This window comes from Dreissena polymorpha, chromosome 5 (assembly GCF_020536995.1).
Source record: "Dreissena polymorpha isolate Duluth1 chromosome 5, UMN_Dpol_1.0, whole genome shotgun sequence".
NCBI lineage: Eukaryota > Metazoa > Mollusca > Bivalvia > Myida > Dreissenidae > Dreissena > Dreissena polymorpha.
Window position 1 is genome coordinate 111,911,963 of NC_068359.1, and position 25,496 is coordinate 111,937,458.

Sequence of the window (25,496 nt, forward strand, 5' to 3'; positions counted from 1 at the left end):
AGACGGTGATCTCAGTTTTGATCACTGTGTGTTCATAGTTTGTGTTTTCTATTAAAGCAGTCGATAAGAACGAGAATTTCGCTCTAGATTGTTTTTCGAGTTTCATTGTTTGCTTTGTTGTTTAAAAAAAAGAACAGATGCTTCACTTTCCATTTCGCCATCGTCACCAGATTTATATGTTTACTACTTTGTTTATCAATATAGAATATAAACAATCCACACAGTATTCTCATTCAATATCTACATCGGTTCACGTTGCACATAGATCAGTAAAGGCACAGTCGTGCGTTTTGCGCCAAAAGTACCAAACTAACCAACCATGTGGTCTTGAAGAACGATACTTTGAAGTCTTAAAACATGGTCAGCTGTTGACTTATCGTATTAACAGTAACATACAGCGACATGTTCACCGTATTGTTGGGCGGATATGTACAGGCGGAGTTGGACACTTTCATCTGACTCCGATTGCTCTAAAATGTTACAGTCTTTTTAAGAGGAATATCTGAAGATAACTTTTATTATATTGTAACCCTCATGGTTATGGTTGTGTTGTATCCCAATTAACGCGTTCTGAGAAAACTGTGCATAATGCATGTGCGTAAAGTGTTGTCCCAGATTAGCCTGTGCAGTCCGCACAGGCTAATCAGAGACGACACTTTCCGCTTTAATGGTTATTTTTCGTTTAAAGGAAGTCCCTTTTTACCGAAAATCTAGTTTATCCTGATTAGCCTGTGCGGACTGGACAGGCTAATCTTGGACGACACTTTACGCACATGCATTATGCCCATTTTTCTCAGAACAAGACACATTAAATAAGATTTTAAAATATTTCTTCCACAAGAGCGCATAACTCCCGATGCAATTGATTGTATTGTAATGACTAGGTCTTTAACTTCCGGCGTCAGAGTCAGAGTCTACATCTATTTAGAAACTAAAACCAAATGTTTAGTATAAGAAAAAAACTTATGATTCAGCTATGTGTACTATCCAACTTCCGTTATAATTTTAGTGGCAATGAATGGTATAACTTCTACTGTTTTCTCTCGGTTTAACCATTATCACATCTGTTACTTCAACTATGTTTGTTTGTCCATTTTATTTACCTTAATTCATTAATAAATATATTTTTTTCTGAAATATGTATCGTCAATTTTGCAAGGTGATACATCATTAAATAATCAATTGGCAACACTTAATATCAATATATCGCTCTGTCAGGGACGCGTTTAGCAGATTATAATGAGACGACATACGTACAGATCCTTTAAACATCAATATCATGGAAACAAGGACATGCATAATATGATACTATTATACGCAGAAAACACTATTTTAAACGCATAGCAATTTCACATTTTACTTCCTTACTTCCCTTTTCAAGGAAAATTCGACAGTGTTACCGCTCGCTGTACTTTTGTTTTAGTTTAAGTTAAGTTTATTTTTATGAACAAAGGATGACCATGTCCCATGGAGAGTATCGTAAAGTTGGTTGCATCGGAGAGGGCGGCTTTGGAAAGGTTATTCTGCTTGAAAACGCTGACAAGGAGCAGGTAAAATGCTTTAAACATCGGATACAGTATATAAACGGTTTAGTGAAATCGAAACTCGAAATTTTCTAATACGAACTGATCTAAATATACAATGTCAACTAGACTAAGCTACTTTTATATGTTTCTGCAGACGAAAGCATAGTAATATTTATCCATTATTCATAATATCAAATGTTAATCTAAAACAATTTCACTTCGTATGGCCAAAAATATTGTTTGTTTCGACTATCAAATCAAAACATTAAGGGAGATAAAGGTAGATCGGTCAAATTTTGGTATTTGTTTCTATTTCACACAAGTCATTTTCCACTTGTATAGGGATGTGAAATGACAGTTATCTTTACAATCTCTATAAACATGTTTTTTCTTTAAAGTTACCTTTGCAAATATAATCGAATATAGTATAACGATCGAACACTTTACCTGCGATACAAACGTAAGTTTATGGTCATCATCGGAAGCCATGGTATATATAAGCGGTTGTCACTATATCACAAACTGTGCGTTGTGGAAAATAGCAGAGCATTTTTTTCGTAAAAAGTATTGAGATTAGTACAGACCAATTAAATTGCGAGTCTCTTTTAAAAACTAATCGAAAATGTTTGCGTTTTTTTCGAATCGAAAAAGTCAAATGCATTGAATACTAACGAAAATCTGCATTTTTTCGGTGATTGTTGCTTAATCACGTGACGAGAGTTTTATTCAAATAATTTCGAACCGACCTTTTCCACGTGATATGGATTGACAACAAACCTGTCGCTTTCCGTAATGTATCAATTGTTGACTAATTCAAGACTGACCAGCTATTTATTTTCAATATATTATTCATAAAACAGGCACTAGCAATATTAAATTCCATAGAATTATGCTTTCTTTAAAAACAAAACGAGCACTTGTTTTGTTACTTAAAAAAGGTTCAAGATCACATATCTGTAAAATACCGCGGGGATATAAATTCGCAAATAAATTCGATTTTGACGATAACCGCTATGTTGTGTAACGAAACATTTTTAAAGGTGTATTTAGACATTTTGATTTCTAAAAAGTATGAAATAAAGGTGTAAATAATGTCATTCTCTGCCGCTTATTAAAGTCAGTTCTGATTAAAAGAACTGTTTGTGAGATTTTATTGTAACTTCCGATCAACTGTCCAATCCCGGTAGACCTTCCTGTCATTAGATCAACAGTCCCATCCCGGTAGACCTTCCTGGATCAACTGTCCCATCCCGGTAGACATTCCTGGATCAACTGTCCCATCCCGGTAGACATTCCTGGATCAATTGTCCCATCCCGGTAGACCTTACTGGATCAACTGTCCCATCCCGGTAGACCTTCCTGGATCGACTGTCCCATCCCGGTAGACCTTCCTGGATCAATTGTCCCATCCCGGTAGACCTTCCTGGATCAACTGTCCAATCCCGGTAGACTTTCCTGGATCAACTGTCCCATCCCGGTAGACATTCCTGGATCAACTGTCCCATCTCGGTAGACCTTCCTGGATCAACTGTCCCATCCCGGTAGACCTTCCTGGATCAACTGTCCCGTCCCGGTAGACCTTCCTGGTTCAACTGTCACATCACGATTGACCTTCCTGGATCAACTGTCCCATCCCGGTAGACCTTCCTGGATCGACTGTCCCATCCCAGTAGACCTTCCTGGATCAACTGTCCCATCACGGTAGACCTTCCTGGTTCAACTGTCACATCCCGGTAGACCTTTCTGGATCAACTGTCCCATCCCGGAGACCTTCCTGGATCAACTGTCCCATCCAGGTAGACCTTCCTCGATCAACTGTCTCATCCCGGTAGACCTTCCAGTATCAACTGTCCCATCCCGGTAGACCTTCCTCGATCAACTGTCACATCACGGTAGACCTTCCTTGATCAACTGCCCCATCCCGGTAGACCTTCCTGGATCAACTGTCCCATCAAGGAAGACCTTCCTGGATCAACTGTCCCATTCCGGTAGACCTCCCAGTATCAACTGTCCCATCCCGGTAGACCTTCCTGGATCAACTGTCCCATCCCGGTTGACCTTCCTGGATCAACTGTCCCATCCCGGTAGACCTTCCCGGATCAACTGTCCCATCCCGGTAGGCCTTCCTGGATCAACTTTCCCAACCCGGTAGACCCTCCTGGATCAACTGTCCTATTCCGGTAGACCTCCTTGTATCAACTGTTCCATCCCGGTAGACCTTCCTGGATCAACTGTCCCATCCCGGTTGACCTTCCTGGATCAACTGTCCCATCCCAGTAGACCTTCCTGTATCAACTGTCCCATCCCGGTAGACCTTCCTGGATCAACTTCCCCAACCCGGTAGACCCTCCTGGATCAACTGTCACATCCCGGTAGACCTTCCTGTATCAACTGTCCCATCCCGGTAGACCTTCCTGGAGTTGGATGGGGTAAGGGTGTTCTTCCTTTACTTTAGAAAAATATAAAGAGAATAATTATTATGTTATGATAGCCATAACTATGTCTACTGTTGGTGTGTTTTGGGGTGAATTAATTGAAAAAGATTTGAAATAACTTGAGTACGGACAACATGCCGCGATGCCTCGATTGTATTTTTTGTTTAAATTTACTCGAACTCTTCAGTTCAGCAATGGGTAGAGAAAATTGTTCACAAATCGAATTAATATAAATGTGTTATTATGTTCAATGATAAGCGTAATACTTATAATATATTTAAATAATGGTATATCAGATTATTGTTTATATACAAACCGTATCGTTGATCGAAAAAAAACAGTAACAAAACACTAAAAGAATAACCCGTCAATCATAATCACGTGTTATGAAACATACAGGAAAATGCGTGTCTTATTGTAAATATAATGCATAGATTCATATTGCATTGGAGAAAACATTGGGTAAGTGGAGTTTCTTTGAATTTAGTGCTGTGTCGTCATGTTATCCGGTGCTTATGAATACACGAATAACCTCATAATCGCTGCCAATACCTTCTGACTGGAAAACTGGATATGTTGCATTTGCCTGCAAAATTTGGCTCAGAACAAACAACAAATCCATTTGTTATTAATTAGTACGAAATTTTGCTTTCCCACGGTATATAAACAGACACATCGTATCTGAGTGAACGTTGGTTCCCACGATAGGTCCGTCGCTCAAAAATAACGGTTGGTCGGGTCATTTGAAACAAATATTTTTCTTAGGGCTTGAGTTTGTTGGACATGAGTTCTTCAGTTCTTCCTATTAATTATCAATTTGCTTTTACGACTAAAGGAGGCATTGAAGATTGTGGACCTTGCAGGCAAAGATTCCAAGGTTGTTCAGTTGGCGCATCAAGAGGTGAAACTCCTTTCAAAACTTAAGCACGAGTACATCCTTAAGTTCATACACGTTGAAAAGGACGGAACGACGTTGAAGATATTAACAGGTCTGAAATAAGTTGCTGATTTGTCCATTCATTGCGATTGCAAATAGATAGGAGGTCGCGAACAACATAAGACAGATCAATAAATAATATTAACAATATTTGATTTTTAACAAGGAAAATGATATTTGTGTTGACTTAACAAAGGTAAACTCTAAAGCTCGTCATATTGTGCAGAATGTTTGATGGTGTACTTCGCTTGTCTTTATGCAAAATATGTTAGAATTTGTCATTTAAATTTGTTATAGTATATATGTTATACTAGCAGTAGAGTTTATTTTCTTTGCAGAGTTCTGTCCGAATGGCGACCTGTCTGGCTACATTGAAGCCCACCGTGGGAAGTTGATGGACGAACGGCGGCCGGTGGAGTGGACGAGGCAGATTGTATCTGCTTTAAAGGTCATATCTCTTTTATTGTACTTATACGTGGATTATCGATGTCTAATATACATAAGAGTGCATTCTATTGTAATTAACAGGCCTTGTATTCATAGTCTACGGACCTGATAGCGGAGTTAGTACAGCGCTGAAATACAAGTCCGAAAGTATATGCACTTATATCTCACCTCCTACAAAAATGACCTAATCCGATTGGCTAAGAGCGGCCACGTGCCCATGGAGTATTTTCCATACACCCCGAGTAATTTCCATACTACCCGAATAATCGAGTAGTCGGTTGAGATATAATCGTTACACCGTCAGTAACTGACGGTGTATGGGATATACACCCTCAGTAATTTAATACCATAGCTTCGCTCTCGTAATGTATGAAATTACTGAGGGTGTATATCCCATACACCGTCAGTTACTAACGGTGAAACTAATAATAACTTGTTAACCATCTATATCAGGAAAGTGTGTGTTGGTAACTCGACCGACGTGATATGACTGAAATATTGCTAAAACGATTCAAAACCCAACAAAACAAACAAACAAACAAATAAAGATTTATTATATTATATACTGACTTTGTATTGTATTTGCTTAAGGAAGAGTCGACTCATCAGTTTGCTTTCGATACAGGTTATGACCAAATGAAAATAGGTTTATGTCGTCAAACTCAAACGCATTTGCGAAAACCCTCCCCTTCTCGAGATCGTCCCTGATTGTACGTAACATGTGCTATTTTGAGGTGTTTTATATGCTTTAGCGATAGCCAAGTTGTAAATAACTCCGAGGTCAGATCGAATTTAAAGATACAGGCACATGTAATGCAACAGATGTACTTGGAATTACGAAGTCATTATGATGAATAACGAACAACCGTTTATTTAAATTACAAAACGTTGCAGTACCTTCACACTCTCCCTAAGCCGGTGATACACCGAGATTTGAAGAGCGCCAATGTTTTCCTGGACGCAAACTGGGACACAAGGCTCGGGGATTTCGGGGTTTCAAGGGTGATCGAGTCTTCGACAGACATGGCAACTACCTATGTAGGAACACCCATTTATATGGCCCCAGGGATGTTTATGGGCATACCGTACACAGAGAAGGTACCATGTTTCCCTTTTACTTGCAACGCGCCAATAAAGTACATACTTTACGCTTGTTTAAAGAATGACTGCCCCTTTCATCCTGTATTTCTCTTAGTTCTATTATCCATCATTCACATGTCTTATTTTTGATGATGTTGACTTATTAATGGATGTGCTGTACTGTTTCCTCTTTGAAGTAATATCCGCTAATAATGGTCGCTTCACTTCGAAGTGCCCACAATAGTGTGCTGGTTTACAGCGATAAACCACTGAATTAATAAATAATCGCAACCCTGTGCCCGCAATAATATCAACTAAAACACGAACAGCAAGTTTTGTAAAAAGTTTTTTAATACATTATGCATATTTGGAATATATCAATAAAAAAGGTTACTTTGATGATTTTAAGGTTTACTGCAACGTTTTCCAATGCGTGTTTTGGTTTACCATAAACTGTTTACGGCAATGCTGTGTTTAGATTCCAACAATGTACCTACATTATGTCTTTAATAAAACCTGAACAAAATGCCAATATACAGAGATATTTGTACCCTAAACTGCGGGGTATAAATAATATCAAGTAAAGAATGATGGGACTTGTTTTTTTTTTCAGACTGACATCTTTTCCTTGAGCATACTGATGTACGAGATGGCCTCCATGAAGACCGATGCTTTTGAAAAAATGCTGCCTCAGATCATGCTTTTTCGGATCATCCATTTTGGAGTACTGTCAATGCGTTATACGTGTAAGACTCCATTTTGGGGTAATGTCAATGCGTTATACGCGTAAGACTCCATTTGTGGTAATGCCAATGCGTTATGCGCGTTAGACTCCATTTCGGGGTAATGTCAATCCGTTATACGTGTAAGACTCCATTTGGGGGTAATGTCAATGCGTTATACGTGTAAGACTCCATTTTGGGGTTATGTCAATGCGTTATACGTGTTAGACTCCATTTGGGGGTAATGGCAATGCGTTATACGTTTAAGACTCCATTTTGGGGTTATGTCAATGCGTTATACGTGTAAGACTCCATTTCGGGGTTATGTCAATGCGTTATACGTGTAAGACTCCATTTCGGGTTTATGCAAATGCGTTATACGTGTAAGACTCCATTTTGGGGTTATGTCAATTCGTTATACGTGTAAGACTCCATTTTGGGGTAATGTCAATGCGTTAAACATGTAAGACTCCATTTTGGGGTACTGCCAATGCGCTACACATGTTAGATTCCATTGCGGAGTAATGGCAATGCGTTATACGTGTAGGACTTCATTTCGGGGGTATGGCAATGCGTAATACATGTAGGACTCAGTTTTTGGAGTACTGTCAATGCGTTATACGTGTAAGACTCCCTTTTGGGGTTATGTCAATGCGTAATACGTGTAAGACTCCATTTTGGGGTAATGTCAATGCGTTATACGTGTAGGACTCCATTTTGGGGTAATGTCAATGCGTTATACGTGTAAGACTCCATTTTGTGGTAATGTCAATGCGTTATACGTGTAAGACTCCATTTTGGGGTAATGTCAATGCGTTATACGTGTAAGACTCCATTTTGGGGTTATGTCAATGCGTTATACGCAAAAGACTCCATTTTGGAGTAATTTCAATGCGTTGTACGGGTTAGACTCCATTTTGGGGTTATGTCAATGCGTTATACGTGTAAGACTCCATTTTGTGGTAATGTCAATGCGTAATACGTGTAAGACTCCATTTTGGGGAAATCTTTATGCTTTATACGCATAAGACTCCATTTAGGAGTAATTTCAAAGCGTTGTACGGGTTAGACTCCATTTTGGGGTAATGTCAATGCGTTATACGTGTAAGACTCCATTTTGGGGTAATGTAAATGCGTTATACTTGTAAGACTCCATTTTGGGGTAATGTCAATGCGTTAAACGTGTAAGACTCCATTTTGTGGTAATGTCAATGCGTTATACGGGTGAGACTCTATTTTGGGGTAATGGCAATGCGTTATACGTGTAAGAGTCCATTTTGGGGTAATGTCAATGCGTTATACGTGTTAGGCTTTTAACAGCTCTACGGGTTAAAATGGTATAAATTATTTTAATGGACATTTCATTCTAGTGAAAACGAACCAAAAATAAATGTAGATTTTCACTCAACAATGAAATGCTCGCTTACTTCAAACATAACAATACCAATTTATGTGTTGATATGGGAGAGGTTTGGGTCTTTGACAATACGTTGTGCAAACGTTACTGTTTGTTATCATTTGCAGTTTCCTACAATGCCAGATGGATACAGCTCTGGTTTGATAGACCTCATGAAAACGATGATGCAAGTTGATCCTGACAAACGACCTTCGGCCGTTGACCTTCTCCAATAGCGCATTTTAAAAACTACTGGAAAACCACTGCCAATTGTACGTCTTACAATCATGATCTACTGTTGCAAATCAAATGTGACATTTGTTACCTTCTGAAATGCTTCATACCTGATGAGTGCATTGACCCAATATGAATTCATGTGTAAAAATACAAAACACGTGTAATCGATTAATTCATTCAAGTTCTTCGCGTAATGGAAATCAACCTGCCTTAATGAAAGGACGTGTTACACTTTATTGTGCAAATCACCGTTTGTTGTGCTTCTGAGTAGAATTCTCTGTCTAATAAAACACCATTCCGTTGTAAATAATTACACTTTTTACCAAAATAATTTTTATTGTAATCTGAACAGATAAATGCCAGAGTCTGTGGGACTTATTGGTTAAATAGTTTTCTAGTCAGATTCTACTGGAAGACACAAATAATGAGGTTACAACGGAATCACTTACCTGGGTAGAAAGCATCATTAATAGCGATACCATAACGGGAGAAAGAAGTTCCCATGATGATGAAGGGCATATAGATTATGGACCTGTGGATGACATAACCGTTGTCGAGTTGCTATCAGAAAATCCCATGATGAGCTTCGTTATGCGGGTCCTGGATGACATGGTACGAGCCATTGAAAATGACTTTGTATTTTATTTTTAAACGTAGTTCCATAAAAAAATATGAAAATGAAGCATGCTCCTGATAAAACTGGTTAAACAAAATACATGTTGTTTATCAATATTGTGATTTTCGTTAAACATAATTTTACGTACTACTACAATAATAATCCTTACATAAACAATTACAATGGTACGAAACATTTGAAAATGAAATTGCATTTGGATGAGTTATTATTTATTGACTTTTGTTTTTGTTTCGTTTTAGGGGAAATCACAATTGGTACAAGGTAAGTTTGAGCTTTTTCCCTTCAATGATTTTTTTCGTTTAATACGTCTGTTACATTGAATGAATTTCAAAGCTTAGATTGTAATTAGATTAATATTTTACTTTTTTCCATATTTCAGGTCGCTCCAAACTAGAGAAAAATGCAGAAATGCTGAAAATGTAAGTTATATAACAACTACAGTTTGCGACGTTGACACATATTCCAGATTTTCTTTACGACATATGTCTTAATTTGTGCCTGCTGCTGGTTAACTAAACCGGTCGGATTTCCTTCACATTTCAAATACTAGTAGTTTAGAAATCTCTTCAGGTACTGCCTTCAGTGCATGGATAACAACGAGGAATTGTTCCTGAAGGCGAGTGCGCCACTTGCGGCCAGTCATGACGAAAACCAAATTGAGGCGTGTACAAGTTTTATATATTTTCCAGATAATAATTATTATATATTGATAAGGTTAACCGAATAAGTATATTTGATGCCGCCATCATCTATTTTACATGATGTATGAATGTAGCATCGTTTAAAACACAACAAAAATTGATAATGGTATCGCCCATAGTTTCAATTGGAATGTCCTTAGCGTATTTGTTACTGTATACCTCGTGTATACAAATTTCTGCGTTATGTTTCAGGAGACACTAATTCGAATCCTGGGACATGAACGATATGGCCTCTGTGGGGTCCAGTTTCTGCACTACAAAAACTACATGTTTGTGATGAAAAACATGTAGTCCTCGAGCAACAGTCAACATTCATCGCAAATAGTGCATACATGTACATGCAACATCAGAATGTTTATTTCGTTCGATTCTGTAAACTTGTATTTCCACAATAATATGATAAGGAATGGTAGGGCACCTCACAATATTTGCATTTAGCTTCTGAGACTTATATGAGTAAAGTGATGTTTGAATACATTGTTTAAATATACATTAATTAGAATAAAGGATTTACTCTGGCTTGAGTTTTGTTAAAGGAGTGGATGATTGTGTGAATAGATTGTTTGCATAAACTTTAATTAGAATAAAGGATTTACTTCTGCTCTCTCCTCTCTCTCTCCTCTCTTCTCCTCTCTCTCTCTCTCTCTCTAATATAGCTTTCTGCATCTCTCGCTCTAATTAGCGAGAAGAGCGATTCTACTCTTATCTCTCTATTCTCTCTCTCTCTCTTATATATTCTACTTCTCTCTCTCTCTCTCTCTCTCTCCTCTCTCTCTCTCTCTCTCTTCTCTCTCTCGATCGAGTTTGTTTAAGAGGTGAATGATTGTGTGATATAGATATGTACAGCGCGTCATATTGAAAGTGAGAGTTGCAGCATAGTTCGTGCAGCTATTATTATCCTTCAAGTGTGATATATGATAAGTACAGCGCGGCATATTGAAAGTTAATGCTTCATCAAACGGTTATAAATAATTTATTAAAACCCGCAATAAATACACTAAGTACACAATATGGTATACACTATGTGACATGCACAGGTCCCTTCACCTCGTAGCAAGCAAAAAATGCATTTCAACCTCTGTTGGAATGGCATCTTTAAACATGTATACATTTAAGCTCCTTATCCAGAAGTTAGTCATTTAATAGATATAAAGTCTACGAGTAAGCATTTTGTACTGCCATCAGAAGATTATAAGAAACATATAAGAAATCTGTAAACATATCCTGCCTTTCGAGTAACGTGCAAAAAGGACTTTGGTTAATTGTTATTGCTGTACAAAGCATATTTTGGAAATATAGGACACGCAATATGATATACAAATTCAAAGAGATCGATTTACAAAATATTCATGGATGGAACGATCACTTATAACTAAGTTGCCACATTCAATTTGCGCTTGATAGTTATATTTTAGTATTTTTCCATTAGCACTGTTTTATGTACGCAAAACTATTCGTAGCAGATGTGTATAATTCTAAACTGATCGATAAGTAGGACATATTGATATCTTAGTGTTTGTAATGCACGCAACTTATATGACATGGTAGATATAGAGCGGTTTAACAAGAAGCGTATTTTACTTCCTGTTGCAAGGAAGGTGTCAAAGGTGTCGTATGCTAAAAGCGCAGTGGGAATATCTAACGGTTTTATTGGTCTATTGGAATAAAATAATAATAATTGATGGCTTCGAACGATGGGGAGTACCGGGTCGCAGGCTGTATTGGAAAGGGGGCATTTGGACAGGTTCTTCTGCTAGAAAACTCGGCTGGAGATCAGGTAAACATAAACTCAACATTTGGGAGCAATCGAAAGTAGACTGTTGAAATCGAAACTGGATGTAGAATATAACTTATTGAAAATGTAATAATAATTTTAAAAAATCACATACATATTTGCATGTCTGCCCCGTCTAAAATACAGGTCTTTGACATATATACAAAAAATGTTAGCATTAATCATTATCTGTAACATAATAAAGATCCTAAGTTGCGATATCAATCGTCACGGCCACTCAGTAAAAATATGTATGGACATATTTCAATTCAAACACGCGATCTTTTAAAACTTCTGCCGATTTATTAAAATGAAATGTTAAACAATGTAACCTTATATAATCCAAACAGCATTTGATATTTAATACTAAAATCAGTGAATTATTTTGTCTCAGTACATTTAAGTACACGCATTCGAGTAAGTTTTAATTAAAAATAAACATCTGAGGAAACCTTACAATTAAATAGTAACAGTCTATGTAAGCTAAGACGTAAACGGTATTTAATCTCCAATAGCTAGTTAAATATTCTCAACATACTTTTCTTTACTGTATAGCTATGGCAAAAAGATAAAATTCTTTCAACTTTATTAATAAGAAATACGTAGACGTCGTTTCTAAGGTATTCAGACGCAGACTGATTCCGATCAGAAAATCTGGTCTGAAAATACTAAGAACTCTCTGTCGACCCAGAACTTGGTTACACGACCAAGACCGCGGTCGACCGAATTACTACCAACTACTTACTTCAAACCAATGTTGACTAATGGTCGACCACACACGAAAGTCCAACAATGCTGGACTGATCACGTAGTATTAGGTAAACGTCTTCTGCTGTTCCTTAGCGCCACAGGAAGCAATATAGCCGACACTGAAGTTTATGATATTAACGGCAAAATGGTTTAGACAAAATGAGCCATGTAAGGCGCCCACTGAGTATCAGCGTATTATCGAAAGTGTAGGACTTCTTTATTGATTAATGCTCATATCATGCAACATATACATAAAACAAATATGTAACCAACAAACGTTTAAACAAGTTCACTTTTTCACGTTACTTTTCAACAAAATGAAGGTCATTCACTGCGCATTGTCTGCACATCCTTTGGGGTATTTTCGACGGCGTCATTCAATTATGTTATATGGAACAGAAAAGCTTTCTTTATCAAATATTTAATATAATACTTTTGCAATAAAACTTGAGAAGGAATATCGATTTTTTTTAAAAACTATGAAATGTAACCAAAATACCACATCATTGCTGTTTAAAATGCCACGTGAATTCATCATCTTAAGCTGTGAAAACAGCACAAGTAGATACAGTAATCATACAGTGTTTACAAAGTAAACATTTAACAATTATGCAAATTATGATTATACAAAGTAGTAGTACGTTTTATTGCAACAATACATACATGTATTATTAAATATTGGACTATTATAGTACTAATTACTACCCATAGTATATACCGGTGTTTAATTAAATATGTATAACTGTGTCAATTTGTATTTAAGATTACTTAATAACAGCAATGTATCAAATATATTGTATTTTGATATGTAAGATTTCATATGATAATTGTAATAATAATAATACTTTGTATTAACCATAAGTAACGCAATTCGTTTAACACGGTACATTCTCATGATCATAGACTGTATACAGCAGTACATACGTGTTTGAGAGTAATAGCACAATACGTGATAGTAATATAATTGTTTTCGTATATTAAGCTATCTTAGCTGTACTTAAATACATGTAAGGTATGGCTCCTGTATGTAACAATAGCATAACAATACGCCTTAGCTTGCTTCCTATACGGAACGAAAATAGAAATATTCCAAAGGCTCTGGTCACAGTACAATATTTAATTAAACTGATATCATGAAACGGTTGCTGTAGCTATAAGAACATGCAACACAAAATGTATTGAGATTGTGACGTTTGGTAATAATTAAATTATAAGCAAGTCACGAAATAAAAAAATATAGATGGTCCAAACGACATGTAATATGGTATTTAAAATGATAGCAGTCATGAGTACATTGATGCAATCTGACATAATAGATGTCATTAAAACATCACAATTCGTAAAGTAAAGCCATTTTGTCGTATAAGACTATGAAAACAATGGCAAATGATAAACGACATTCAAATACAGTGTTGGCAATACATTTAAAAGAATGTTTAACACATAGATACATGTCGACATGGTAAAAAATATTTTTTCCAAACGAATTAAAATAAAATTTCTTTTAACATGAATGACTCTTAAGAAGATATACACATTAAGTTCTTAAATAAACACACACACACGTGTTTCGTACGTTGGCATAGGGGTGACATTCACTTCTCTTTTTTTAAATTGCACTCCTCTTTTTTCTATCTCGTGGCCACGACAAAGCTAACTCGTGGCCACGAGATAGAAAAAAGAGGAGTGCAAAACTAAATAAAAGCGGCGTACAATTAAAAAAAGAGCGAGGCTTCTCTTTTTTACGGTGGCATAGAAGTGACATTCACTCCTCTTTTTTAAATTACACTCCTCTTTTTTCTATCTCGTTGCCACGAGTTAGCTAAGTCGAATCTCGAGATAGCTATGTCGTGGCCACGAGATAGAAAAAAGAAGGGTGCAAAACTAAATAAAGAGGAGTGTAATTTAAAAAGAGCGGTGCATTAAGTAAAGGAAGTGTGCATTAAACAAAAGAGGAGAGAATTTCGAGATCTCGAGATCCCGACTTAGCTAACTCGTGGCCACGAGTTAGTCAGGCAATCAAATACTATCTTGTTTCCTCAAATTAATCAGCCAATGAAAACGTCCCAAAAGCAAGGCTCTGATATAACATAACATACTACTATAAGTACTACTATTACTACTAGTACTTCTGCTGCTGTTGTTGTTGCTGCAGCTACTACTACTTCTACTACTACTACTACAACTACTGCTACTCCTACTACTACTACTACTACTACTACTACAACTACTACCACTACTACTACTACTACTACTACTACTACTACTACTACTACTACTACTACTACTATTCTACTACTACTACTACTACAACTACTGCTACTACTACTACTAGTATATCTAGTAGTAGTAGTAGTAGTAGTAGTAGTAATAGTAGTAGTAGTAGACGTAGTAGTAGTAGTAGTAGTAGTAGTAGTAGTAGTAGTAGTAGTAGTAGTAGTAGTAAGTAGTAGTAGTAGTAGTAGTAGTAGTAGTAGTAGTAGTAGTAGTAGTAGTAGTAGTAGCAGTAGTTGTAGTAGTAGTAGTAGAAGTAGTAGTAGTAGCAGTAGTAGTAGTAGTAGTAGTAGTAGTAGTAGTAGTAGTAGTAGTAGTAGTAGTAGTAGTAGTAGTAGTAGTAGTAGTAGTAGTAGTAGAAGTAGTAGTAGTAGTAGTAGTAGTAGTAGTAGTAGTAGTAGTAGTAGTAGTAGTAGTAGTAGTAGTAGTAGTAGTAGTAACAGCAGCAACAACAACAACAACAGCAGTAGTAGTAGCAGTAATTGTAGTACTGATAGTAGTATGTTATGTTATATCAGAGCCTTGCCTGCTTTGACCAGCTATATATATGCGTACAGAATATTTACACATGTTACGCAAAATATGATTGGCTGACTTACTCGGGATCTCGAGATAGCGAAACTTCTCTCCTCTTTTGTTTAATGCATTCGCCTTTATTTACTGCACCGCTCTTTTTTAATTGTACGCCGCTTTTATGTAGTTTTGCACTTCTCTTTTTTCTATCTCGTGGCCACGACATAGCTAATTCGTGGCCACGAGATAGAAAAAAGAGGAAAGCAATTTAAAAAAAGAGAAGTAAAGGTCACCTTTATGCCACCGTACCTCTATACCACCGTAGTTTCGTCTTTTTAGTTCTTAAATTAAAATGCACTCATTTATTTCGTGGTTTAAGTTTTATTTCCGGACTTTGACGGAGATATCCAATCGTTGCCGAACGCTTTCCGAATACGGCGTTATCGCCCGAATTTTAACGATTTCATTAGGTCCCCACTGCCTTTACTGTCTTCAAGGTTTCTTCTCTAGGCGGCACTGAAGGTTGTAGAATTGGCGGGAAAAGATTCCAAAATCATCGAATTGACTCTTCAAGAAGTGTGTCTGCTAGCTAAGCTGAATCACGAGCACATCTTGAAGTTTCTAAACTTTGAGCAAGATGGATCTGCCTTGTTGATTTTGACAGGTTTGTCTGCACTGACGATTAAAAAAGCAAGATTATTATTTATTTTTTTAAGTTTATAAGTTTTATTTTGTGTAATTGCTACGTGTACTGCTGCCCCTCCTGTTGATGCAGATGTGATTGATAATACATCTGTCCCATGAACATTTGATTGTTCTGTTTTTGAATTCACAGATTGTCCCTGTACATGTAACCTCACATTTGTCTAAGTATAGTGAGTGCTTTAAATCGCACGTTTATTTCTGACATAATTCGTAAGTACACATGAAACTATATGCATCTATATACTTATTAAAGTACAACTTATCATTATGAACTAATTTACTAATGTTACATTTTGTAGAGTTTTGTCCGAATGGTGACCTCTCTGGTTACATCAGCAAACATCGAGGTGAGAAGATGGACGAGAGACGCCTGGTGGAATGGGTTCGCCAGATTGCGTCTGCTTTAGAGGTCAGGTATTCTTCTCAAACTTAACATAATAAATTAATAATAGTTGATGAATTTAGATGGCACTGTAAGTTGATTATTGGTCTTCTTGTGTTGAAATCCAGTTTTAATAAAGTTGTAATAAAGTCTGTGTAGATTATTCTTCGATTTTAATATTGCTCTGAATGTTTCTTTGCCTTTGTTATTGCAACAACGAGAGTCCAGTTTCCCTTAAAGTTAAGCATTTTAATACAAAGCATCGAGCCTTGTCGAATCAAGGTATACATATTTTCTCATTGACGATCGTCTCGACATATGAAACCCCATTTACAATACGTCCATCGAGTGCCAGAAGGTGCTCTCCACTCGTGTTCAAAGAAGAGCGCACTTAAAACTACAAACAAAGCATTCAATTAGAATCCATTTCAGTACCTACATAATCTTCCTAAGCCGGTGATACACCGCGATCTGAAGAGCCCCAATGTTTTCCTGGACGCAAACTGGGACACGCGGCTTGGTGATTTCGGGGTTTCCAGGGTGATTGAGTCCTCGACAGACATGGCGACTACTCAAGTGGGGACCCCGATGTACATGGCTCCAGAGATGTTTAGTGGATTGCCGTATACTGAGAAGGTAACCAGTTTACGTCTAGTCAAAGTTTCATCTTCTACGTGTCCCCATTTTGTCATGCCTTCGTGTGTACATTCACTCGTATAAAAAGTTACATTAAATTTTAACAAAAAACAAAAACGAAACAAAGCTATAAACAAACAATCATGATCACAACATGAAGATAATCAACAACAAAAAAACAACAGTTGAGAAAAGTTAAATTCACACACCAGCTAAAATAATGTACACTGTTATAAGTTTTATTTTAAATCAATATAGCAAATGATAAAACAAAGAATCTCTATTATGAGAGAAATTCTTGTCCGTTATTTTTATAACACCAACCATTAATATGACATTCTTAACACTGCAATGCATTTGATGAACAGTCAATGCAAAACATTGGGGGCGGAAGGGGGGGGGTAACCGGTTTTGGGGAAATTACATTTGCCACAGAAATAATCATTAAACAATCGCGCGTTTATAACAATCTCAAATATACCTATGTAGACAGAAAAAAGGAATGCATGAAATAAATGCCAGAACGCGACGCATGAATCGATTACTGCACTCATAATTGTGTTAGAGTCTAAAGTATCTATTAAAAAGATTAGGGTATAAGTTTTAACGTGATTAGTATACAGAGAAACATTGGCCATATTGAGAATATGTTTTACTAACAAGAAAGCGATATGAAAGAAAGGGATTTAACATGTTTCATCCACATAACAAAAATCAGTTCTACTGCTTACAGCATCTGAAGATGATACCATTCAAAATATATACGGGAAAACAAAAAAGTAGTAAGCTTTGTTGACTTTAGTAAAAGACTTCATTTAATAGTTTCTTCATACATAATATATTATGATGAATGAAATAAGATCCGCATGAAGTAATGGGTTGAACACCAAAACCGTTTAGGCAACACATTTACATGTCAGCTACGTAAACGCCAAGTCTACGGTTTATGTCATGTTCTATGTTTATTAATGGTATAGAAGAACACAATATATTCAAAGGTGTAAATAGCATTTACTTTGAGAACTTAAAACTTATTTTGTTGTTATACGCTTACGTACTTGTCTCCTACAACAAAATTGAGCTTCAGTGATCTCTTGATTTACGTCATTATTAACAACGTAAGAAATTGAATGTAAGCACTTACTTAAACAAACCAAATTGTTTGTACAAGCAAATAATGAAAGATTCACAGAAATATACTTGTGTACGGTGGAAAGGAAATCGATAAACTACAACGAGGCACTTAAGCCGCAATTTGAATTGAAGCAGTCGATAATACAACGTACTCACATTAGTTATACAATTATTCGACAATTTAATAATGCCAATACTTAATTAAGGATCAGAAGTATGGGGTTTCTAAAACTTACTACGTCTGAAACTGATGATACAAACGACTTCATAAACAGAGAAGTGCTAGAACATCTCATTATTAGACCAAAACGAACAACAGTGTTGGATTTTTGTTAAGATGTCCCATGTCTTCGGACAGACAATTTGTTTAAGGCGCATAACATCTGTGAAATGAAAAGGATTCATTTCCAACAAAAGAAAATTAGACATGTTTTTGTAAAGAAAGCAAAGGCTTTTATTAAATATGGTGCATGAGCAGGCAGAACTTACGCTTTTCTTACAATGTTTTAAACAAAAAGTTAAATACTGTTCAATGCATAATAGGAACGAATGATTAAAATGTATTATCACGTGCAAATTAATATTTAATATTTGTAGATTTCAAATTCCAATGTTCTCATATACATGTCAACACATCGGAGTGTTATGACTGTTTGAACTCGTGACTTAATGTTTATTCTACGAAATAAAGATCGTGTTATTCTAACCATCTTAACGCGAAGTACTCGATATATATATGCTAGTGTATATAAAATATGCTCAATAGTTTCAAACCATTTACATTTCACAGACTGACATCTTTTCCCTGAGCATCCTGATGTATGAGATGGCTACAATGGACAACGACTCCTTTGAGAACATGATGGGACAGAAGGTGTTTATGATGATGATCTTCAGGATCGTACACCATCAGGTACAAGTACAATTTTAGTCGATACAAACACTTTAAGTTTAATGTCAATATTTTATTTGCTCAATATTCAATCAATAAATGAATATCAACAAAGAAAAATAAATAAAATAAATTAATTTTTAATTAATTAATTATTTATCATCTAAAATGTAAATGGTACCATAAATCACATGTTATGTACTTCAATGACATTCACATCGACCATGTTTATGGATTTACCGACACGTTTTTACTCTTATTATTTTTGCAGTGCCAAAATTATGTATGTGTGTTTCCTTATAGTGTACGTGTCATTTTGAAACACGTGAGTTTTTTACGATGCAAATGAAAAGTATTTTACCGTTTAAAACAAGCAAAATAAGCGTTGATTTTTTAATATTACAGCTTCTTAAATTTTAATATAGTTTGTTTCTCGCTTATTTTGTTTTGGCTTTGAAATTATTTTAAAAGCGCTAATCATTATTTTAATTTTGAGTTTGAATGGTATGTCATTGATTAGCAAGTGTTCACGTCCCTTAAAAAATACAAAATGTTTCATCTGTTTCATTTTTGCTTATGATTTATGATACCATAGTCTGGCAGAGTCCTTCTTTCCTCACCGTGTTTGGTTAATGCTCTTTTTAAAGGATTTAAAATAAAAGATCCATTGGTTCAAGCACAAAAGTGCGATTGTGAATCACTGAAATATTGATTTATAATTGGTGGTCAGCTCAAAAATTGATAACGATTTATATTTTAGCCAATAAGATTGAAGAAATAATACATTTTGATTTTTTGTATCGATTCCATAATCGACTAATATATTACCAACATATTATTTGGATCAACAAACAAAGTAAGTCCAACTTAACTTTGATTATTTATATAAGAATGCAGAATTTCGATCCATTTTATCAACAATATTAAACTTCATAAATCGTATGGTTATTTTTTTTTTACTGTAAAGGTTCCGACGATGCCGACCGGCTACAGTGCTGGAGTTACGGACCTTATGAAAATAATGATGCAGGCGGATCCCAGTCAACGCCCGTCGGCTGACGAAATCCTCCGACAAAATATCTTTAAAACAACCGGCAAGCCACCGCCAATTGTAAGTCCCTTAACTGGCAACTTATGCGTTTTTAGCTCAAATGGATATTCAAGTTCATATAAACACCAGCGGGTCATTTCTTACTGAAATGTAACCAGCACTTTTTGATCAGTAAGTCCGTATTTTCCAGTATTGATTGGTTATTTACGCTATGTAGTCTAATATATAAAACTGGAAACTTAAAAGATATAACATGAGATACTTTTAGTCGATAAGGATATAAGTGAGAATTCAAGTTTCATTTTACACAAAAGTGCTCTTGTTTTATGTATATTAGTAATCTTAAATGAACAAATCATCAATAAATGGTTTGCGAATGTTCCTGTGGCGTTTAATATTCAACCAATAAACAAAGCAATAAACAACTTCCTGATATATAATTAATAGATCCATAACGGCGTATGAGGCTGATCTTTTCCAAAATATCCTCTTTCTGTTGTTTTCCATAATTGTCAATGTCCTTTTTAAGACTGATCCGCCCAAAGGGACTGACATTGAAGACGACGATGGCGAGGACACATACCTTTCATCGGAGACCCTCACATGGATAAACCTCAGTATCGAGGGCGATATATCGATGGGAAGGAGAACAAAACCAGTCGACGGAAAACAAGATGCCGGGGCTGTTGGTGGAAATATGATTGTTGATTTGCTTTCTGAAAATCCCATTCTGGGTTTGGTGACAAGGGTTCTTGATGACATGGTAGGTATTTCTTTTCTATAGATTTGACGTTGATGTACATTCAGCTGCCCTCTTATTATTGTATAGAAATATTTTTTTTTAAACTTGGGTTTATTTTCTGTATAGAGAAAATAAGAGCTTTGAATAAATGTAACTTTTAAATTGTGTCTTTTTTTGTAAAAACAATAGTAAAAATCATGCCACACATTCCGACAAAAGCCCAGACTTTTCGCATTTAAACAGGGTTTTGGTTTTTATTATGCCCCCCTTAGAAAAAGAGGGGGTATATTGCTTTGCTCATGTCGGTCGGTCGGTCGGTCGGTCGGTCGGTCGGTCGGTCGGTCGGTCGGTCGGTAGGTCGGTCGGTCCGTCCACCAGGTGGTTGTCGTATGATAACTCAAGAACGCATACGCCTATGATCATGAAACTTCATAGGTAGATTGATCATGACTCGCAGATGACCCCTATTGATTTTGAGGTCACTAGGTCAAAGGTCAAGGTCACGGTGACACGAAATAGTAAAATGGTTTTCGGATGATAACTCAAGAACGCATACGCTTAGGATCATGAAACTTCATGGGTAGATTGATCATGACTCGCAGATGACCCCTATTGATTTTGAGGTCACTAGGTCAAAGGTCAAGGTCACGGTGACCCGAAATAGTAAAATTGTTTCCGGATGATAACTCAAGAACGCATACGCCTAGGATCATGAAACTTCATGGGTAGATTGATCATAACTCGCAGATGACCCCTATCAATTTTGAGGTCACTAGGTCAAAGGTCAAGGTCACGGTGACCCGAAATAGTAAAATGGTTTCCGGATGATAACTCAATAACGCATACGCCTAGGATCATGAAACTTCATGGGTAGATTGATCATGACTCGCAGATGACCCCTATCAATTTTGAGGTCACTAGGTCAAAGGTCAAGGTCACGGTGACCCGAAATAGTAAAATGGTTTCCGGATGATAACTCAAGAACGCATACGCCTAGGATCATGAAACTTCATAGGTAGATTGATCATGACTTGCAGATGACCCCTATTGTTTTTGAGGTCACTAGGTCAAAGGTCAAGGTCACGGTGACCTGAAATAGTAAAATGGTTTTCGGATGATAACTCAAGAACGCTTTTGCCTAGGATCATGAAACTTCATAGGTAGATTGATCATGACTCGCAGATGACCCCTATTGATTTTGAGGTCACAAGGTCAAAGGTCAAGGTCACGGTGACCCGAAATAGTAAAATGATTTTCGGATGATAACTCAAAAACGCTTTTGCCTAGGATCATGACACTTCATATGTATATTGATCGTGACTCGCAGATGACCCCTATTGATTTTCAGGTCACTAGGTCAAAGGTCAAGGTCACAGTGACAAAAATCGTGCTCACACAATGGCTGCCACTACAATGGACAGCCCATATGGGGGGCATGCATGTTTTACAAACAGCCCTTGTTTTGTCATTTGTTTTAAATTTGCATTTAAATATTGATATTGATTGGAAACGTATCTTGTTCTATTCTAACTAAACATGATTTGTTTCGTTGCAGGGCAAAACACATCTTGTTAAAGGTAACACTATGTTTTTTTTCCACTGACAGCATAGCTAATTTTTCATTATGTGGATGAATATATACGATCACTTCTTCCCTAAGTTTTATTGAAAAATTTCTTTAGAAACTCCGCTAATTGAAAAAACAAAAACATTTTGTAATATATATGAACCTTATTTCTTTATATTCTAATAACTTTAAAATCTTTACCCTAACAATTGTATATATTTACGATACTTGCGACATTAAAATGTGCTCTCATTGATTTAAGCGTCATGTTTTTGCCTTCATATTTTCATTTCCTGTCAGCATAGGTACTCTGAATAAAATTGTTTCGACGCACGTTGTAATGCCGGGGCATGTGTGATGCTTCGTTAGCCCTCAAACCGGTTTAAGCCCCTAATTCTTGGCATTGACCGTTCTTAGGCGGCGATTCCAGTTATAACCATTTTATGTCTAAAGTCAGTGTTTTGCTACAAACGTAATGGACAATACTAATGTTTCTACTTAAAAAGTGTCTGGAGTTTTGTTATGTGCTTTATTGTGTACGCATTATTCTGTAAGTGGTAGTATATTTATTGTGTACTATAGATGCGTATTATACTAGTTGTTTGGCCTTCAGGTCGCTCGAAGCAAGAGAAAAATGCTGAAATGCTGAAAATGTAAGTTATTAAATAGTATTTGTTTATAATTACATAAGCATTTGGATTAATTATGACTTTACATAATAAATTATGATCGTCAACACGGTGGGTTTTTTTTTCAATATATATAATATATATACAAAAATATAACGACAGGTGGACTCACAATTTATTAAATAACACAATCATGACTGTCTATGTCATTCATGAAATATATCTTAACTGGAAATACTGTCGGGTATTACAGAAATCAAAATAATTTAAAGTTGTTTCAAATGCAACTATTTGTTGCAGAGTTTTCCCTTCACCTTCTTTGGAAAACACCGCCGCTTATAGTATGCCCGGACTGTCGTATTTTAGGATAACATTTTGTCCACAAATAATATTTCTTCACATGTTAAAAAAACACTTAAGAACGGATTAATTGCATTTTAAACAATAGACTGTGATTAATGATTAAAAATATATAATTTTCGCACATTTAAAGAGAGACATCAACTAGATTGAAGCGACATCATCTAGATTGAAGCGTTCATACATGTACGATTTCTGATTGCTTCCAAATACGGAAGGGCAAACCCTTGTTTATTTAATACGTGATTAAGTTAAACTTAACGAAAAAGTTTCTGTGTTCACTGCGTGGATAACTGCTAGTTATTTTTCAAAAAGCTTGTAAACTGACCACTTGAGAAGACAGAACAGAAATTTTGGTCGTTTTAATTCTCAGTCCATTACGAAAATGGTTCTATCCTGTTAAAACAGTTACACTAAGTGGAGGCTGGACAGTTTTCCTAATATGGCTTCTAGTAATTTGAGAAATTATAAAGCTTGTGTTCTATGTATAATCCAACAATTGCTTGGACCATTTCATTAAACGAACAGATGATCGTATAATTTTTACCACTTCAGGTACTGCCTTCATTGCATGGACAACAACGAGGAGTTGTTTAAAAAGGCGAGTGCGGCACTGACGGCTAGCCATGACGAAGATCAGATCGAGGTGAGTGTGAATAAGTTTAAAAACCAGTGAACACTATCTCGCTGTATCAGTAATACACAAATAGTGATCTTTTGAAAACTAACTACCGGTAATAGTAAAAAAACTAGAACCTGAAAAAGCACCAAATAGTGTTACTCGTCAATAGTAGTATGTAAATCGATTCATTAAAAAAAACAGAAAAACATCACCACACGTAGGAATCACACACTTGCAAACACACATTTTGTTACAGGTGGATCTGTTTTGAAGTAACGTATACTCATAGGTTTCCCTTTCCTTGCGAATTGTTTAGCTCAGTTTCGTTTTATTTCAGGAGACACTGATTCGAATCCTGGGCCATGAGCGATACGGTCTTTGCGGCATGCAGCTGCTGCATTACAAAAATTACACGTTTGCGATGAAAAATATGTAGACTTATCAGTATGACTTAGCAGGCCTTGTTGGAACAATTTCACAGTTAACACCATTGTTTTGATATACAATGTATAAAGAAAACATGTATGCATGTTTACAGAAATCTTTTCTCCACAGGGTTAGATGGGCATTGCTTATGTTTTTCCACAAGCCTTTCAGCTATTAACCTTGAACTTAAAGTTGTCCATTGATCTTATTAAGGACATATGAACAAGAACCTTTTATAAATTAAATGAATCAACCTATTATAATGACGCTTTCTACATAGATACCTTATATCGAAACCTCGCTTGATATCTGCACATGGTCAGTGCATCGCAATTCGGTATCGAGTAAGATAGCAGCAACAACACGTTCATGCGTGCTTTGAAAACGACATACCCCAATCTAATCCGCGAAATTTTTAAATCACTAATTTTATTTAGGACTTCGTTTACATTGCTTGCTGCCACATTTAATATATAACAAATGCGCTCCGTATTGCTATTATTAGCATTTTAATCCGAATGGTATGCATGTGATAATTTACTCTCCATTTTGGTTTATTTTCCACTTTTATTAGGTTTTAAGGACATTGTGTAATGTGTAAGTTTGTGTCTTAATTTCGTGTATTTTCTAGCTTTTTTTAAACCCATAAATATATTTCTTTATATTCCTTTATAGTCTATTCCCAACTGTTATTACAAAATGCCAAATTTAGATTTGTACTGTGATAATAAAATTTGGCCATTTATCTGTGATATCATTCCATTTAAGAATGTGTACTTTTATGAACTTTATTATAAGGTTAATGTTTAAAAGCTACTTTTTGTTATTAAAAAGCTCTCTTTGTCATGCCACCAGCACAAAAAGGACCATAATGAAAATAAGAGTTGCTCTTTTTTTGTGTTATCCGTGGTGTTGGTGTGC

At 36.1% G+C, this 25,496-nt stretch overlaps 2 protein-coding genes and 1 long non-coding RNA gene across 5 annotated transcripts in view; all 3 read left to right on the top strand.

Moving 5' to 3' along the window:
• LOC127880912 (serine/threonine-protein kinase Nek4-like) overlaps positions 1-25,496 on the top strand; it is a 65,386-nt gene that overhangs the window by 39,448 nt on the left and 442 nt on the right. The window contains exons 2-12 of one of the 2 annotated variants that reach the window (XM_052428413.1): positions 11,726-11,895; positions 15,940-16,093; positions 16,434-16,543; positions 16,949-17,152; positions 19,077-19,199; positions 20,146-20,289; positions 20,759-20,992; positions 22,527-22,548; positions 23,152-23,191; positions 24,083-24,173; positions 24,487-25,496. The exon at positions 24,487-25,496 is cut by the window's right edge and continues 442 nt beyond it. In XM_052428413.1, the coding sequence (XP_052284373.1) occupies positions 11,800-11,895; positions 15,940-16,093; positions 16,434-16,543; positions 16,949-17,152; positions 19,077-19,199; positions 20,146-20,289; positions 20,759-20,992; positions 22,527-22,548; positions 23,152-23,191; positions 24,083-24,173; positions 24,487-24,585 (1,317 nt within the window). In that variant the 5' untranslated portion in view covers positions 11,726-11,799 and the 3' untranslated portion in view covers positions 24,586-25,496. Of the gene's footprint in view, positions 1-11,700; positions 11,896-15,939; positions 16,094-16,433; positions 16,544-16,948; positions 17,153-19,076; positions 19,200-20,145; positions 20,290-20,758; positions 20,993-22,526; positions 22,549-23,151; positions 23,192-24,082; positions 24,174-24,486 lie in introns of those variants that run through there. The other variant, XM_052428412.1, reaches the window with a different exon arrangement.
• On the top strand, positions 1,381-10,076 carry LOC127880930 (serine/threonine-protein kinase Nek4-like). Its single transcript, XM_052428444.1, has 9 exons — positions 1,381-1,550; positions 4,797-4,950; positions 5,237-5,346; positions 6,240-6,443; positions 7,039-7,149; positions 8,672-9,392; positions 9,657-9,678; positions 9,797-9,836; positions 9,988-10,076. The coding sequence occupies exons 1-6, from the start codon at positions 1,455-1,457 to the stop codon at positions 8,777-8,779; spliced, it is 783 nt and encodes a 260-aa protein (XP_052284404.1). The 5' UTR covers positions 1,381-1,454; the 3' UTR covers positions 8,780-9,392; positions 9,657-9,678; positions 9,797-9,836; positions 9,988-10,076.
• LOC127880941 (uncharacterized) lies at positions 21,457-22,451 on the top strand. Of its 2 annotated transcripts, XR_008049815.1 has the most exons (3): positions 21,496-21,594; positions 21,740-22,174; positions 22,320-22,451. It is a non-coding gene; the product is annotated as an uncharacterized LOC127880941 (long non-coding RNA). The 2 variants fall into 2 exon arrangements; XR_008049814.1 differs by lacking the exon at positions 22,320-22,451 and having other exon boundaries at positions 21,457-21,594; positions 21,740-22,061.